Here is a 17783-nt window from a genome sequence, read left to right as displayed (position 1 = left end):
AGCCAAAAGTGATTTCAGCCTGTTGTGGTAATTGTCACTGTGTAGGACACTACCAAGCCCCACACATACCTCCGATACATAGACGACATACTCATAATCTGGGGACATGGTCAAGACAGTCTAGATAAATATGTAGCCTTTCTAAATTCGGTTCACCCAACAATAAAGTTCACATCAAAATCCACAACTGAGCGCATAAACTTTCTGGACACAACAATATGCGTTGACAATGGTGAGCTGAAGGCAACGCTGTATAGGAAACCTTTCGACAAACAACAGTACCTAGAATATACCAGCCACCATCCCAGACATTGAAAACAAGGCATCTTTAAAGGCCAAGCCACACGACTACGTCGCATTTGCGTTGAAAACCAAGACTACATAGATAGACTCGATCACCTTAAAGAAACGCTATCAAACAGGAACCACCCAAAGAGTGACCTTCAAACAGCCTACATCGCTGCAACCAAACTCGATCGAGCCGAGGTCCTCAAGCCCCGCCCGAGGATCCCAGGGACAACAACACCTCTTCTTACTACTAAATGCTCAAACGCACTCCCAAACGTGAATAACATCCTAAGTAAATACTACCCAATTCTCACCAGCAACCAGAAACTTAAGAAGATTTTTCCGACCCTCCCAGAGTAGCCTACAGACGCAACACTAATTTTAAAGATGTTGTTGTGCACGCAGTACTACAGAAAAACAGGAAGTTGGGAACCAATCCCTGTGGCCGCCCCAGGTGCTCTACATGCAAACAAATTCAATCTACTACTACAGTAAAAAGTACAGCGTCGAATTACACACACAAGGTAACTTCGGCTTTCACCTGCACATCAAGCAACGTAGTCTGCTGTCTAGAGTGCGCCGCGTGTAGCAAGCAATACATAGGTGAGGCTGGGCAACAAATTAATACAAGACTCAATGTTCGCCGCGCGGACACAAAACACAATTTACCCAAAGCAGTAGCCAGCCACTTTAATGAACATGGTCATATATTTGACAAAGCAAGGCTCTATATAATACAAACAAATTTCGTGTTCCCCTCGCGAAAGGAAGTAAACGGAATCATACCTCATACACAAGTTTAATTGCCTACACCCGAGAGGAATTAATTTGGCTCGCGGCAACTTAGAATCTTTAAAAGCGGTAACTTAAATCTGAAACTCTCATATCATCAACCAAGGCACAAAACACATTAGGCCACCAGCTAACTTTAATTCTTAACCTCACCTACTCTTCCATTTCGAAAAAGAATTTTTTCCTGCCTGCTACTCAATTTAATGTACTCTTTCAGGTTTTTACGTCTATACCAACTGTACAACCCCCTTCTTCCATGCACACTTGCCCCCACCCGCTTCTGCGCGCGTCACCCTGCTGTTTGTTATTCCGCTTTCGGTCCCCCTTCCCCCTCTCCCTTCCCTTCCCCCCTTTTTCTTTTCGATCCATTTTTTTTGAAACCCCCTCATCAACACATTCCGAAGTCAATATGCCTTTTTCGGCGCCTCAACCCAGAGTACCGCCATTTCTGGATGCCGCCGTAACGACACCTACGATGAGCGACTGGGGCAGTGCCCCTTAAAAGACCATGCCGCTGCCTTTCAGTCACCCAATACATTGCACCGCAGACTCCTCGTCGCCATCCTAACTATTTCAAAATTACTCGACGTATTGCTGCTATGCTACTCAAGTCACTTTCTACTCATGGTCTTTCTTTGTGTGTCTGTTTTTCTTTTTTTTGTCTTTTGTGTTACTCGCGCACTGACAGCTTGACCGGCCGTTCTAATGCCTCAAAAACATGCCGCCAACGACTCCCCCTGAATACCTCTCAACCTTTCGCATCCCCAACACGCTCCCAAGCCCCCGTATTTGTTAAAGAAATTTCATTTTTCTCTTTCTTTTTCTTTCACTTCCCTCCCCCTTTTTTTGTCTGTCTTGGAACCGCCCTGGCTTCCCTCACCCCCGTTTTTCTTTTTTTCTGCTTCTGTATCTTTTCTTTTCTCCCTGCGTGCCCACTCTCACGCTCTTGTCCCCTCGTCTTGGGAATGAAGCTCACAGACGTCGGACGACAGCGCTTGTTTCCTCTGGTAATCTCTCTCTTTAAAACCAGCCGCCAGCGACAACACCTGCACGTGACGTCACTGCACTAACTCTTTAAAAGTAACACGTCGAGGATGACGAGGCCGCCTTTGACGAAGATAGGTCCTCCTATCGAAACGTTGGCCAGCCTTTCTGAGGCACCTTATCCCTGTTTACAAACTTTATACCACAGTGTGCTACTCCATCTGTCAGCCCCTTTCTTGTTTTTGGAATAGTGAGGTCTAAGCAACTTCCGTAGGTAGTGCCGCGGATGTAAATTGGAGATCTATCGTTGATGACAGCCAGACCTTCAGTGTATATGAAGTCCATCAAGTTCCTACCCCGTCAGTTCATTGCGGCACTTCCCCAGTAAGGATGATGAGCATTGAAGTCTCCAATAGCAACATGAGGGCCTGGCGAACTTTGTAACACTGTGGATAGATAAGAGAGTTCAAGTCTTTGTCTAGGAGGTATGTAGGCGCCGATGATCGAAAACACATGTAGTTTATGTTTTAGTGTCACACACACATATTCGGTGCTGTCATGTGGAGGGATCGTGTTCCGCACAGACGTCATGTCACTGCGTATACACATTAACCCTTTGCTCTTGTGTCCATCTTCACGTGACCAGAGCTTAACGTATCCGGAAAGGCGAAATTCCGACGTGAGATTTGGCTCGCATATCACGATCACTGGGAAGCGGTATTTGAAGACTCGTTGCCTAAAGTCAGACATGCGGCCGCATAGACCTCGAGCATTCCATCGCTTTCTTACAGAATGATGCATCTTCTGTTCCAATGTCGAGTGTTTTATAGTGAGAGCCATGATTAACGCCTTTACTTTAGAGCCGCTAATAGCGGCTCCATAGCATCTAACGCCTTCACGACCGATAGTGCAGTTGGCGTTGCCAATCCGGAGAGTAATATAAGGTTAGTGTTTACTAGCTGTTTAAGCATGTCTATCACCTTTTCATTTCCAAGCCTTTCATTACCCTCCCGGCACTTGGGGAGCGCTGAAGGAGTATCTCCTCCGGAAGCTCTTAGTGGTAGCGAAAGCCACTCAATAGCCGAAGAGCTTGGACGCACCTTGGATGACGCCTCATTCCTTGACGGGCGCGGAGGTACTGGGGGAGGCGCATCTTGTGTGTGCCAGCCTTGCTCTCTCTGTGGCACGTTTTGCATCCATGTACTCAAAGGAAGTGCCTCTTTCCCCTGGGGCTTGCTCTGGGAGCGGCGACGCCTTTGCCGCAACCGGCGCCTTTTCTTGCAGACGGAATCGGCAGCCTCCTTGTGCGTGGAGTTCTCTCTCACCATTTTTCTCAGAATTTGCCTCTCCTCTCCCATTTTGGGGCAGTCCTTGGATGTCGCTTCATGGGCTCCGGAGCAATTTGCACATATCATGGCGTCAGTCTCACAGGAGTCTACCTGATGAGTACCACCACATCTTCGGCACGACGTAGGATTCTTACACGCAGCACTCACGTGGCCCAGTTTGAAACACCTGTGACACTGTAACGGTCGTGGTACATATGGACGCACTGAGTGCCTCACATTACCTACTTTGACCGATGCTGGCAAAGAGTCTGACTTGAACACCAACTTGATGCACCGGGAGCGGCCGAATCGGTGGATGTCGAGGATTCGCACTGTCGACGATAAAAGAGATCGCAGGTCTTCATCCTTTATGTCAATGTCCACATCTGATATCACACCAGTGCAGGTATCTTTGCCGTACGCTAGGAATGAGCGAACTGGGATGTTGCCAACCGCTTGAATGCCTTTCAAGGCCTCCAATACTGCCTGAGAATTCACGTCCACCGTCAGAATGTTCTTCCGAGCATTAAGGCGGATCTCTCTCACATGTCCTGAAGCTATCCGATCGAAGTATTTGGTCAGCGATTGTCTGCTCAGCGAATTCATATTCGTACCTTCCGTAGTTGGGGTGTAGCCCACGGAGAAGACCCGTTTGTCACATCTGCTTCTATGAGTAGAATCACTGCCTTATGACGTCCGGCGAAGCTTGCGCTTCAAGTGGCGCGATTGGACTAGCGTGTAATCACTGTCCGATTCCATCTCTGCCGATGTTGGGCTGTCAGATGAATCGGGAAGCCTATAGTCGGTGATGTCGCGGTTTCCCACGGACAGGGCTACCGCCGCGGGACTCGCCTTGCCAAGAGGGTGCGGAGGTGCTCCGTCCTCCTTTCCGGAGGACGACGTCTTCGGGGAGCTTCTGATATGCAGAAGTCGCACAACTTTGAAGAACCACAGAACAAGGTCTACCGTTCCGCACTTCTTCGTCCCAACGAGATATATAACGCTTATCAACGATTTGCAAAACTCATGAGTTATGTTGAATTCCAATGGCGGAGTCTGAGCAGCCGACAAACTTCCCGAACGAGCACTCGACTCTGGCGTATAGCAACGCCTCCAAATCCGTGAGTGGAACACAACCTGCACCGCCGGAGCAAGGCGGAAGCGGAGCTTCTATCGCCGAGTTACCCAGGATACCTTGCGTGTTGTCATTTCCTTACGCTGTGTGATCTCAGCACCACCCCACCGGTCACTTGTCTCTTCAGCGCCGTTCACCTGTTCTTTTTTTTTAAAAGTGTGGAATGGATATTTCGCCAAGCGTGCAGCACCTTTTGCTTCTTCGCGAGTCGGGACCGGTGGCGCCTCCCAGCAGACAAACGTGGTAAAGGAAATACGACACGCAGAGTTCCGGTTCACTCCGCCGATTTTGGCGGAGCATCTTTTTCTGCTCCACGGAGTGACCCCCGCTCTGAATCCACTCCAACTCTCTCATTGGAACACCTTACTCCCGCCCTGACTCGGTCATTGTAACAAACTTGCTCCGAAACGAGCAGAAAAACTTGCTCCGACTCCGCCATTGGAATTCTACACTAGCTTATGATTGCACGCTCCCTAAAAACTAGGATATTCAGTTTTATTTTACCTTTTAATATTAAAGTACAGGATTTATCCTCATCATATTTCAGTAATATACACATTAATAGCTCCAGTGCAAAACTGCACGCAAGCTCTTTTATAATGTGAAGCAAAACATTGAAAATCACCGTCTGTGACCGTGATGACACATTGCCATATATTGCTTGACGTTAGCATATTTGTCGTTTAAGTAAGTATAGTAAATCTGAAGTTATTTTCAGTTGTGTTATGCATGCCCATGTGGTCTTCTGAGGCGTCGTTCTTACGAAATAAAGTCAGTAGTTAGTCCACCACCTTCGCTCTTCCTTTACCAATTAGACCTTTGCAGTCCTTTGTGACTTAACTTCCGTTTGCTGGCATTCTATTACGTTATAGAAATAAAAACGCGAAAAGGACCTTTGCTCTTCAACTGATCTTACTGCGGAAAATATATTACTGCCTAAACTGCAATATAGGTTAATCCTTTTACCCGAAAGAAATGTCGACTAAAGTCGCTACTGGTCTCATATTGCAGTCTCTATAGCACATTGTGAGTCTTCGTCTGGCCAAGTCAAGGTCAGGGCTCGACCTATATTCCGAGCTGACCTGTAGCCCTCTTTATAAGGTGCAACTTTTTTGACAAGAGACAGGTGTACAGTCAATGCTCATGCCCATCAGAAGTGACCACGTGTGCGCAACAAGGGGCCTTTGGTTTCATTTTTTTCTTTTGTTGGCGGCTGCTGTGAAAGCTTCGGCAAAAATTTCTGAATTGTAGAGAGCGTTTCCCTTGCGTCAATACGCCTGGCTCCCTGCCGACGACCGACAAGAGCGCAGATGTCTGAATGTGAACGTAAAGAGCGCTGTTCGTTTGAAGCAGAGTCGCGTAAGCACCTCTTTTTACGAGCCCTTTCGCATACGCGATCTCCCAACTAATATAGAAGGAGGAAACAAAACAAGAAGAAAAATCACTCCTGTAATTTAGTAGCAGAGCTTTACTTTTCGACTCTGTAAGTTAATGAAATAAGGGCTGGCAGACACGTGAGCCTTAGAGCATGAGCCATATCTAGCCCGCTAGCCTGCGTTTCAAGAATGACATTACAATTACTTTTATGCTGGGTAATTTCTGGATACATCTGCTCTCCCAAGGCATCGCGCTTCGCTAATTGTAGCCCAGATATCTGTAACAAGTATTTAATTTGGTAACGCGGCAACGTATTTTAGGCCGGCCAGTCAATCTGGTATTTAGGAGACGGAAAGAAACGCAACAGAAGGCTAAATGATTTTGTTGTATTCTTTAACTAGTCGAACGACCTAGGAATTCCTGCTACGTAAGCCGACATGCCGTGAACTCTCACAAATCTACATTTTCCGACACTGGTCTCGAATTAAAATATTTTTTACGATAACGGGTTTTTTAGACACATTGTGACTATGTCACGTTGTACTGTGCCACGCTGAGTTCCTTTGTATGACACAAAGCATCATTTTGTATCACTGCGTAAAACTTTCATCACATTCTACAGAGCAGTGCTGACGCATATATAGGCTGACACACTACTTTCGTGAATGTCTTTTGTTCTATTTAGCCGTTTTCTATTTTACCGCTTTGAACCTTCCCACAGCACAGGGCAGCCATGAGATATTGGTTAAGCTCCCAGTCTTTTCTTTCCTTTCAATTCTTTCACGCCGTGTAATGGAACATGTTTTATCGCCGCATATGCAATTACTAGACACTTCTAGAATAGTCTTTGTTGTCTTACCTACGGTAAACGCAAGCACCTTTGTGGGATGTTACAGTACTCGTCCGTAAAAACATTTAGCTTAACGTACTGGAACGCAAACGTAAGCATGTTGTTAAAACACAGGGCAACAACTGGAGCGTCGTGCCAAACATGTTAGGAAAGTACATTAGGTAGCGTCCTGTCATTTCAACGGAGTTGCGTCTTTTTAGGCCTGCGGAGCCGGAATCACGGTACGAATTAAACATTGGGTGCCCTATGCGCTCATAATTAGTGTTCAAAGACTTTAGAGGAAGCGGAAGCTCATTTCAAGAGTTACTGGCGATAAACGACAATGGGAGCGTAGATATTACGCCAATTCACGTTAAACAGGGAGCGCTGCATGCCGCTGTGTTCAAACAACTGTATTTCTTAGCGGACGTAGGTATTACATACGCTAAAAGCACCAAATGATGTATGGGAATATAGCGTATGTATACCTTGGGAATCCGATACTTTCAGAGCATGCACAGTGTGGGCAAGGCTGCCTATTTACGTAAGTAATACGTTTATGTTTCGTTTCAAAACACGCCGGTTAACAACTCTCTACCATCATCATCATCAACCTAATCATCATCATCAGCCTATTCTTTATGTCAACTGCAGGACTAAGTCCTCTGCCAGCCATTTACAGTTACCATGGTATTGCCGTAGCCGATACCAACTGGCTCCTGCAAATTTTCTAGTTTCACAACCCCACATTATTACCTGCCGTTCTCCACTGTACTTCCCTTCTTTTGGCACCTATGCCGTAACTTTAATGGTCGACCGGTTATCTTCGCTACGCATTACACGGCCTTCCAGCTTCATTTTTTAGCTTAAAGGGCCCCTCACCAGGATCCATAACCAATGTTGGTGATACGCTGAAAGTGGTTACGCGGCCTCTAGGGAGCGATCTGCTGCAAAAAGTTTTCAAATCGGCTTATTAGTAGCCGAGATACAAATATTTCAGAGCCTCGAACCCATGGTTTCAGGAGGCGAGCTCCACTGCATAGCGAGACACTCTCTCCACTCGCCCCGTCTAGCCTCCGCAAGCGAAATTCCTTCCCTGCTTTCTTCCATACCGGACCTCGAGGATCACGTGACGCATACGTCCCGGGCACCGCCTTTATTTTTTTCTCCTCGCTTTTTTTTTTTCGGCTCAGCGCACGAGCTGTTGTGACTGTCTGGTTTCGCGCAGCGCCCGATTTTGCTCGCTGTGTACAAGGACACATGGCTAGCGGTATAGTTAAGTGCTACACGAACACAGAGGGAGAACAAGCGAATCGCAGAGCATGATTACGCGAAGGAACGCTGTAGAAAATGGTATAGCTGCGGTACCAGCGCACGCGAGTTCACTACGTGCGAAGAAGCAGACGAAGCGGAAATACATCTCTCTTTCTTCGGTACGAAGTGAAACATAAAACACGCAGACATTCCGTTTGCGTGTTTTATTATTTCTCTAAACTTCCATTCGTCAATTCAAGCAACAGATTACGCAAATAACAGATGCTGACTTGAATAATTTTCGAAGCCACGTGTCACCACAAGTGACGTCACACTGCGGACACGCGTACGTAGGCGCAGGGACGCGAGTGCATCACCGTCCGGCTTGGAACACAGCGGCCGCGAGGAGAAGCGAAAACGGCATTGGGATTAAAATTACACACCTTTCCACGGCGCGTAGCAATATAATTCTTTGTAAACACGATCGTTGGTGCCCATTGTATGTTCTGCGCTTGTCAGCTCAAAATGGCCAGACCTGGTGAGGGGCCCTTTAACGTTAGCTAAACCAACGGTTATCCGCGTATGCTTTCTGATCCACGCCGCTCTCCTCCTCTTGCCTAATATTACGCCTAACGTTTTTCATTACGTCGCTCTTCGCGCGGTGCTTATCTTGTTAGAGGGTGTACCCCCTGCGCGAACGATATGATGAAAGCAGAGACGACGTACACAGCATTGACTGATAATCGCACTGTCTTCATTGTCTCTGCTTTCGTCCTATCCTTCGCGCAAGCATTGGTCTCCTACCTCGTAACTGAGCGAGCGGGCACAGTGAAAGATGAGAGCGAATGCGGAGCGCAGCGGGGAATGAGAAAAAATGGCGAGAGTGAAGAGAGCACGAGGAAAAAAGTGGAGAAGGAGGGTATGGCGAAAGTGTGAGAAGATAATCGTAATGCAGCGGCGACGAAAAGATTTGCGGCGACAATGGCTACGAGATTGCGCCATAGTAGCGCGCGTCGTCTCTATGGAAACAAACCGCTGCATGAGCGGAGGTTTTCCGCAGTGGCCGCCCTGAATCGCGTGCTTCCTTTCGTGATCTCCTCATTAGCGAGGCAGTCGCGCCCCACTTCGCCCCGTTCGCATTATGCCCCACGAGACAGATTGTCCACGTCAGCTACCGCGAAATGAAAACAGGTTTGCAGCTGCGCTTTCATTTCGCATAAGGGTGTTTCGTTTTTGTCGGCGAATTTTTACCCCCTTCGTCATGAACCAACTAGTCCTATTCCGCACACTCCTGCAGTTCTTAACTTGTTCTCGAGCTTCGTTGTTAACCTCCATGTTTATGCTCCATATTTTAGCACCGGTAGACTGCAATGATTGTACACTTGTCTTTTCCACTGCAGTGGTAAGCTTCCAATGTCTGTATCATCTCATGCAAATGAAGTTTCAAATACAAATAGGAACTTGCTGCGATGGTCCAGTGGATATGGAGTTAGGCCGCTAATCTCGAGGTTGTGGGCAAGATCGTGGCCTCGGTGGCCGCATTTCTTTGGACTCAACACTCAAGAACACCCGAGTACCTATATTGAGGCGCACGTTAAACCAACCCTGATGGTCAAAACTTGAAAAGGTGGCAGCGCTAAAAGGAAAGACACGGATGAAGCCAGGATGATAAGCACGGGCGCTTAACTTCCACCAACATGACTGTGAATGGTTCACGAAACTATACGTGTTGCCAGAGCCAGGGGTTATCATTTGCGCATGCATGAATATGCCAAAGGTCTTCTTCAGCGCGAAAACGCACGAGGCTAATGTATAAATAAGGAACATTTTCTCTGAATGAGGAACCTGGCAGCTCACTGTTCTTCTTTTACTGCAGCGTGATCTTAAGTTTTTATCTCTAGGTGACCCTGTCATTGTGAGCTATTCTAACCAGGTTGTAGAATAATTGATGCCTTACACTGACAAAAGATGTCAGGCTTTCTCTATTGACTATCTAAGTCTCTTTTATTATTTACCCCATAACATCATTCTTTAATGCGTTGAGCATTCTATCGACAAATATGGTTCTATTGTCTTTCAAAATGCAACAGAGGTTTCAGTTCACGGCTTTTTAGAACTCTTAACATTTTATTTAGTCAACGTACATCCAGTTTGAAGGGACACCACACTCGCAAAAACAGGCCGTATGCATTGGGTCCTGCAATGCCCCATTCCTTAATGACTTATGACTTGCTCATTCCCATCGTTTCCTACATGCCTTGCTGACAGACAAGAATGTTCTTAAAGTGTTGCGCTTTGTGGATTATTTTTTGGTTGCATTAAATTGTGAAGCGCAGGCCATTTAATGTGAAAGTAGGAAAGTGTTGGCTACGTTCAAGGATGCAGTGAGCCCGCTTGATCGAGCGCACAAATTCCATGTCAATGGCCAAATCAGATTTTTAGATATCCGGTTCAGGTTTAAATGTCCTGGAGTCTGCTGTAGCTATGAACCGCGTACCAATAAACCACTTCTGCCTTGCAAGCTCGCCCAAACTAAGTTTGTTAAACGAGCTATTCCCAAGTAGTGCCTAAAGAACGCTGTTGGCAAATCTTACCCGCCCTGTACATCAGATGCGTTCAGCCATCAAGCCAGAGATTGCTGGGCGCCGCGTATTCTCAGCACTTCCTCCTTTCGGTCATAGAGGGCCTTCTAAAGAAGATGGGTACAAAGCCGAAATCATGGGAGGCTCGCGGACAGTGGAGGCAGAAGGTAGGTGTGATGCTTTACATTCACATGCTATCGCACAACCTCAAAAAGGTGGCCTAGCGTTAGGGCGTCCATGTCGTGTTCTCTCCAACCACAAGCTGTCAACGCTCGGCATGTTGACCGACCCGGCGGCAACCCAGCCGCGTGACCGCGGCACCGAGCAGAGGTGGTCTTTTTCTGAGTGCACAGTAGGCGTGGTCAATGAAATTCCGTTAAGTTGCGGAAAGTGTACGTTGGTCGAACTGGGAGATGTGTTAGCGATAGGCTAACAGAGCACGCAAAAAACGCAAAAACTGCGAGAGAAGGAAAATATCTTTTAAGGTTTGCTGGAAAGTCGTTGTCTGACTTGCAATGACAGTTCACCCAATGTAGAACAGACTTCCGTTATCGAGGCCAGTAAAACGCGTCTAACACGGGAAGTCGCAGAATCTGAACGGATCTCTAGATTTGGGAAGGGATGTATCAGCATGGCCTCCATCACCCTTGCAGAAAAATAGCTGGCATATTTACGCATGCGTAGATGATAATCGCGGACCTGGACAGCACGTATATTTTCGTGAACCATTCACAATGATGTTGTAGCAAGTTCAGCGCTCATCCTTGTCGTCCTGTCTCCGTCCGTGTCTGTTTTTGGCGCTGCCGCATTTTCAAATATGTACCAAAATGCCCAATTCGCCACAATGATCACAATTCTTCCGGAGTACCTCACTATCGCGGGTGTCGTAATGGTGCCGTGGTATTGACACGTAAAACACAGTAATGTACTTTGTCAGGAAATGAGAAGTTTGGTGAAAATTTAGTGCTGGACAATTTTTCCTGAAAACGCTAGCCCTTAATTCAACATGATTATGCGGTAAATGGTAACGACGGGGGCTTAGAACAAGGAATCATACCTCGAGGCCAACGAGCGTCATCTTCTGTGACGAAATCAATACCGGCATACAGCTTCTCCTTAAACTCGACGAGATGGTCAGCTTGCGGGAAATAGGCTGAGAAGCCAGTGATGACAATGTCGTCCTCCTTCATGGTGCTCTGAAAAGCAAGAAAGTGAATAGACATTCGTTGAACAGGACCACTGCGCACTAGCACATAGTTACAAAACTTCTGGATCTAGAGGAGGTACTCTGCAAAAGTGGAAATTAAAGCTGCCAATCTTAACAGTATAACACTAAGCTTCGATTTGGTATTTGATGGTTTCATCAACGGTAAAAGCACAAATTCAGAGTCTCACGTGATAAGAGATAAACGCACCATCCGCAGAAAATACCCTGTTCTACAAAACGGAGCTGCCTGCGAGCGCTATGACTCAGCCTAACACCGTGACATCTATATTAGTGCTACATGTACCCAGCTTACCAGCAGTGTGCCCGAAGGATGTACAGTCGCTCGGCGCCGGAAGCATAAAAGCTGTGTTCGCCAGACGGTCAACCTTTGCTGCCGCAACGGGGTGAAAGCTCTTCTATACCGTTTCCGTGCAAATTCGAGCTGACACTTCACGTCAAGCACGCGAGTCTGTATAAATTACGCCGTGTGTTTCATGCTGTTCCAGGCGCAGCTGAATTTTTGTCGGGCAGTGCCGTTGGAAAACAATTCCGGAAAGTGCGTCCATGTGCGGTTTACTAAGAAGAAAAAAGTAATCGATGCTAGCTACAGTCTAATGAATAATATATTAAGTAATAAATCCAAGACTAAATATTTGGGCGTGATGCTGTCGGGCGACTGCTCTTGGCAGGCACACGTGGGCTATGTAGTTGGCAAAGCGGCAGTTGCTTTGAATTACATTCAAAGAAATTTAGAATGCGCTAATTCTAACCTTAGAAGCACGGCGTACCTAACTTGTATACAACCTATTTTGGAATATGCTTGTACCCTATGGGACCCGTCACAGATATGTCTTATAAACAAACTAGAAAAAATACAAAATAGAGCAGCCCGATCGTCTTGGGTAGGTACCGGAGGAAGTACAGTTGCACAGCAATGAAAACAGAGCTCAACTGGGAGTCCCTATCGTCTCGCCCAAAGAAGCTGCGGCTAAAGTTTCTGTATGAAATCTATCACAACAAAACTGGAATTGATAGGGAAATGTACATAAAACCACCAAACTATATATCGGCACGCACTGACCACCAGTGCAAAATTAGAGAATACCGGGCTAGGACGGGCCTGTATGCCAATTCTTTTTCTTTTGTAAAAACTATCGCGCAGTGGAATAGACTGTCATGTGAACAGGTGTGCAATGAGAATCAAGATGTATTCTTTTCATGCTTGTAACCACCCTGCTGTAACGCTTTCGGGCTAAGCGGGGATATGTCTGAATAAAGAATAAAGAAAGAGTAAATGTGCTGAATCAAGGACACTAGCGCAAAATAATGCTCTGTGCAATATAGGAGACTAGCATCAAGCAATCTAGTAGGTTTCGAACGAGGAGGAGGAGGGGACCATTTATTAAGAAAGAAAGGAGAAGCAGGTGTCTTTCTGCTTGTGCGGGAGGCGCCCTTATTCCAGGGCTCCTGCGGCTCTTGCTGCCTCCCGAGCCCGCCGCACTAGTTGCTGCTGGTTACGAGGGTCCGAACTAGTCAGAACGGCCTCCCATTACTCGGGTGTGGGGTTGGGTATTTGGGGGGCTGCCTTGAAGTTGGGGCACGCCCACGTAGTGTGATATAGGGAGACGTAGTCGTTACAAAGGGGGCATTTGTATGAGTATAGTGTATGGTATATTGCGTGTAATCTGCCTAAATGCGGATATGTATTGGTTTGTAATTGTCGCCATGTTACGGCGTCTTCACGTGAGAGGGTCTTGTGTGGAGGGGGGTATTGTCGTCTGCTCAAACGGTGGTGTTGTATTATGGCGTTGTATTGTAAAGGTAGGGGCTCCATAGCTGCGGCCGTATCCCTCTCTTGTGGCGCCCGGGAGGCATGAGCACATGTAACTTTCGCTATTTACGTTCGTCTTTCGTGCTACTGCGACGGAAACAAAAAGCGCGAATAGAAGAAGAGAGGGACACGGAAAATTTGTTACAAGTTCGGCAAGATTGCTGTGCGCCGTTTATTTGCAACTATGGATAACTTCCTAGTTGAAGTAAACAGTAATTGTACACGAAATTTTCGGAGCGAGAGATAGTGCTGAACCCTACCTGCTATGCGCTCGAGGTACCACAATGACATCATGCTAAAAAATTGCCGGTCAACAGAAAAGTTGATTTTCAGGCTAGCAAAGTTGCGCCAGGACTTGTAAAGCGAACACTCTACACCACTAAATTCCTTAGTACCCAATGGCGGGAGGACATGACTCAATGAGGAGAAAATAAAATGAAGGCTAGATTTACCTGCTTAGCTTTGTTTGATTTATTCACTTCTTCTTCCATTCGTACTGACGTGTGAATAGGACATGCGATGTCAGAGACGCAGGTATGGTTTACTTAGGGTCAAACTTCAACATCCTATGCTGTTTCTTGTTCAGGAGAGATCATAAAAGGGCCTGCTTTTTGTCGTTCTTTTTTGTTGCTGCGATAACAGGCTTTGCCTGTTTCTTCTGTACAACCATTCCTTTATCATGACGAAAACTCTTGTGGTTATCGACATTATTTTCTAGACGTCAGGCTGGTTCCTCATGCTGAGCTTTATGTTTCCACATGGCGAAGGTAAAGAATACAATTCTAATTGAATTCCAGGGCGTTACGTGCAACAACCAGAATATTTTGATGAGGCTGGTCATAGTGAGAGAATCCAGAATAATTGTTGACGCTTGGCATTCTTTAGCGTTCAACAAATGAACGTTACACAAGTTAGTTTTTTTTTCTTTTTTATTTGCATTCCGTGCAATCAACGCCACGGCCGGGATCTGATTCGACGCCTTCGACTTACCAGCGATGTCTTAGCCACCACACCACCACGGTGGGGTAAAAAAATTCGGCAGTACCCATCTCATAATGACTTTAATGGCTGTAATGATATAAGTTAGCATCGAGTCAATTGAGGGTTTCAGCAGTACCAAGTTACCCTACGGTAAGCGCCGAAACACCATACCCCCGAGGGCTGTGCATGCGCGCACCTTAGCGTACGTAAATGCTGTCCGCACTGCAAACCAGACGGTTGGTAGTATAACCTGCACACCCAGGTTCACGAATCAAGAAAGTCCAAGCCATGACGCAGCTGACACTGCTGGATGGTGCCCACCACGCAATGTACATCGTGCTTGCCCGTTTCTCGCGTGCGTTTTACCCGGACGGACCACTTGATTTTACTTCAAGTCGTATACGAGGTTCAACCAGTGTGCGACCTGATGAGGTGGCAAGAAGTTCCCAAAATTGTTCGAGAGAAAACGTGCAAATTGTGTACAGCTCGCAGCATCAGAAAGAGGTTCGACCTCCTCCTCATTCAATTTCATTGAAAGGACAATATTAACCGTGGAAAGTGGACATATTATATGTACGCTGCTGCAAAGACATTTTTTTTGCCGAGGACCGTCAATCCTGAAAGCCAGTGCATCTGCATAGCTAGGATGTGGAAGAAGTAGTTGGGGAATGCGAGCAAGTACTCCAGTACATCTTCCACTTGACCAGAGAGAATGGGCATACACGCCGCGCGCTGTGGACTGTTAGAGCAGGCAGCGAAAAGCCTCCGAAAGCGCAGCAGAAGGCGAGCCACACGCCTTATTATTATTATTATTATTATTATTATTATTATTATTATTATTATTATTATTATTATTATTATTATTATTATTATTATTATTATTATTATTATATGTCTTACATGTTACGCGGAACTTAAAGCCTCGAATGCTAGTTTAAGAGCTTGAGACTTAAACGTGTAGTCCACAGTTTCGGTAGTGACAGGGAGCTGGAGTATGTCAGCATTAGATAGTTCAACCTAAGTAAATAGGTTTTAAGTGAAATAATATTTTCCTTTTTTTGAGTACGAATGTACTATGTGCAGAAATAATGATTAGTAAATTGATGCATGTTCCTTCGTTGTGAAACTTTGTTTGCACGTTACGGAGTTGAGAACAATTCCCAGCACACCAATAAAAATTGCTTGGTTTCACTCATACCAAGACCGGAGCGGAAGTATAGTCGTAATGAGTGCGATTACATAGGCTAATCACATGCCCAGATACTTGTTATCAGCAAAATTGTACTGTAGGTATAGCGTTAGGTAGACAAGATAGGCAGAAGACACACACATCGCTTTTATTTCACGTCTTCAATAACAGTATTTCAGCCGTTGTACCGACAAATTGTCTGAAGAATATCCAATATGCCTCCGCAGCATAAGTCGAAGATTAGCAGTAGTTTATGAATGAGCACCTGCATTTGGCTGTCTTCAGACGTTGATATTATTCTGATATTGCGCGACTGTTGCGGGGTTCACAAGTCTTGTAAACGCCCAATGAAACTAATGCTTCTGCCATGCTTCTCTGCCACATAATGTTGAACAGCGGTGTATCTCTCTCATGCAGATGACACAGGTGTAGTGCCAACTGGAGCATCTCTGCTGCATGGAATGTATGCGGACAAAAATGAAGATCCAGACATCGATGCAGTTTGAGGATGTGTAGTGTAATCTTGAAATAGTGCACTTCCATCTGACTAACAGATGCCACTATTTTTTTTCCACGAAGAGCTGCCAGTAATCACTAACCAGCTAGACGCATCTAATTGGAGCACGAGGTCCCCATGCCATTTGGATCCGGTCCTTAGGGAGTTCGCAGCTCCAGCATACAACAGACGGACACATATAAAAGGCAAATGGCCAAACGTGTCTGCATGACACAGTAGCTTGTGTTATGATACGCATTGGGAAACAAGCTCATGACAGTCGCAAATGATTCTTAGGGAGCAACAAGGAATAAACGGTGACTTACATGGCGCTCGAACGTATATTCAAATGTATAGAGAATAAACTACAAGTAGCATACAGCACTGGGGCATAAAAGGATTATTTCAAAGCAGCTTTGAAAAGCGTTTGTTACTCAAGCACAGTGTGCTTCCTCCTCAGTTGACATGTTTACCTCACACCAGGCATTGCTCCGGAATGGACGAGGGGATCTCCAGATTTTAGTGTCTGCTGAATCACAGTAGTGAAACGCAAGTTACACTCAAGCCACGTGAAGTGTTGGCACTTGACGATGTCTTTCCAACATTCACTGACTCCTGATCGAGCCAACAGGTTTCCCTTGTGCACTTCTCAGCTTTGTCTCCGTCTGGTAACATGGCCTTTTTATTTCTGTTCTCCAATGAACATACGACGTGAGCCACCTCATGCTTCAACGCTAGAGCTTGAGCATGAGCATGAGCAAGCTGGCGAAACACTCTTCATCTATTGGCATTGACTTCGTGTGCGGACTGTTTAATACACCACAGCTGATGCTAGAATCATTGTGCACGGATATTCATGTGGAGTGACTGCCCACTCATTTAGCAGCCCCGACTGCATTTGTCACTTAATTTGTGAGGCGCAAATAGCAGCGCTGTGCTTAGGATATTGTTGATTTGATTGTGAGGCATCAATTTTTAAGCTGAATAATAAGTATTCCAAAAGACGCACGTTTCTCATGGCAGTTCTTACATACATCTACATTTTTGAGGACTGAACTATAACATCCGGTTGATTCTTACTACACAGTAGGTGCAGTGCTGCCAGGTGGTGTGTGACGTATTACAATTGCAGAGTAACTCATGCTCCGTTTGTCTCCTGATTTCTACAGCAGATTTCTAGCAATAGATTGTGGACAAAGTTTTGCTTTATCAATAAGTGGAAGTTCTAAGCTAACCGCTCCATTAAATTCACTGACCATGGACGCTCTAACATAAAGCTATTCCAAACTTTTCTATTCCTGTTGTGCAATCAAACCATCACGATTGCTCGAAAAATTTTCTGGCCCCCTACACTTCACCTGTCTGTCACGCGATGGCACGAAAACCTCGGAAACGCCCCATCTGATATATGTGCGCACTGATTATGCATGCGTAGCCCAAGCAAAATAAACATTATTATTTTTCTTCAACTATTTTTTGCTATTAGCCATCTGCTACTGGTTAAAACATT

The 17783-nt window shown here is 45.9% G+C and overlaps 1 protein-coding gene across 1 annotated transcript in view; it reads right to left on the bottom strand.

The window, feature by feature from the left end:
• The window catches only part of LOC142576586 (fatty acid synthase-like), a 285463-nt gene extending 273703 nt beyond the window's left edge, over positions 1 to 11760 (bottom strand). Inside the window, exon 1 of the mRNA XM_075686771.1 lies at positions 11627 to 11760. Within this exon, the coding sequence (XP_075542886.1) occupies positions 11627 to 11759 (133 nt within the window). The 5' untranslated portion in view covers position 11760. The remainder of the gene's footprint in view (positions 1 to 11626) is intronic.
• Between the last annotated feature and the right edge of the window lie 6023 nt (positions 11761 to 17783).

The sequence above is a fragment of the Dermacentor variabilis genome, chromosome 3 (assembly GCF_050947875.1).
Source record: "Dermacentor variabilis isolate Ectoservices chromosome 3, ASM5094787v1, whole genome shotgun sequence".
NCBI classification, from domain to species: domain Eukaryota; kingdom Metazoa; phylum Arthropoda; class Arachnida; order Ixodida; family Ixodidae; genus Dermacentor; species Dermacentor variabilis.
The sequence above is the reverse complement of the archived record's forward strand: the minus strand, read 5'-3'. Positions and strand labels throughout refer to the sequence as shown.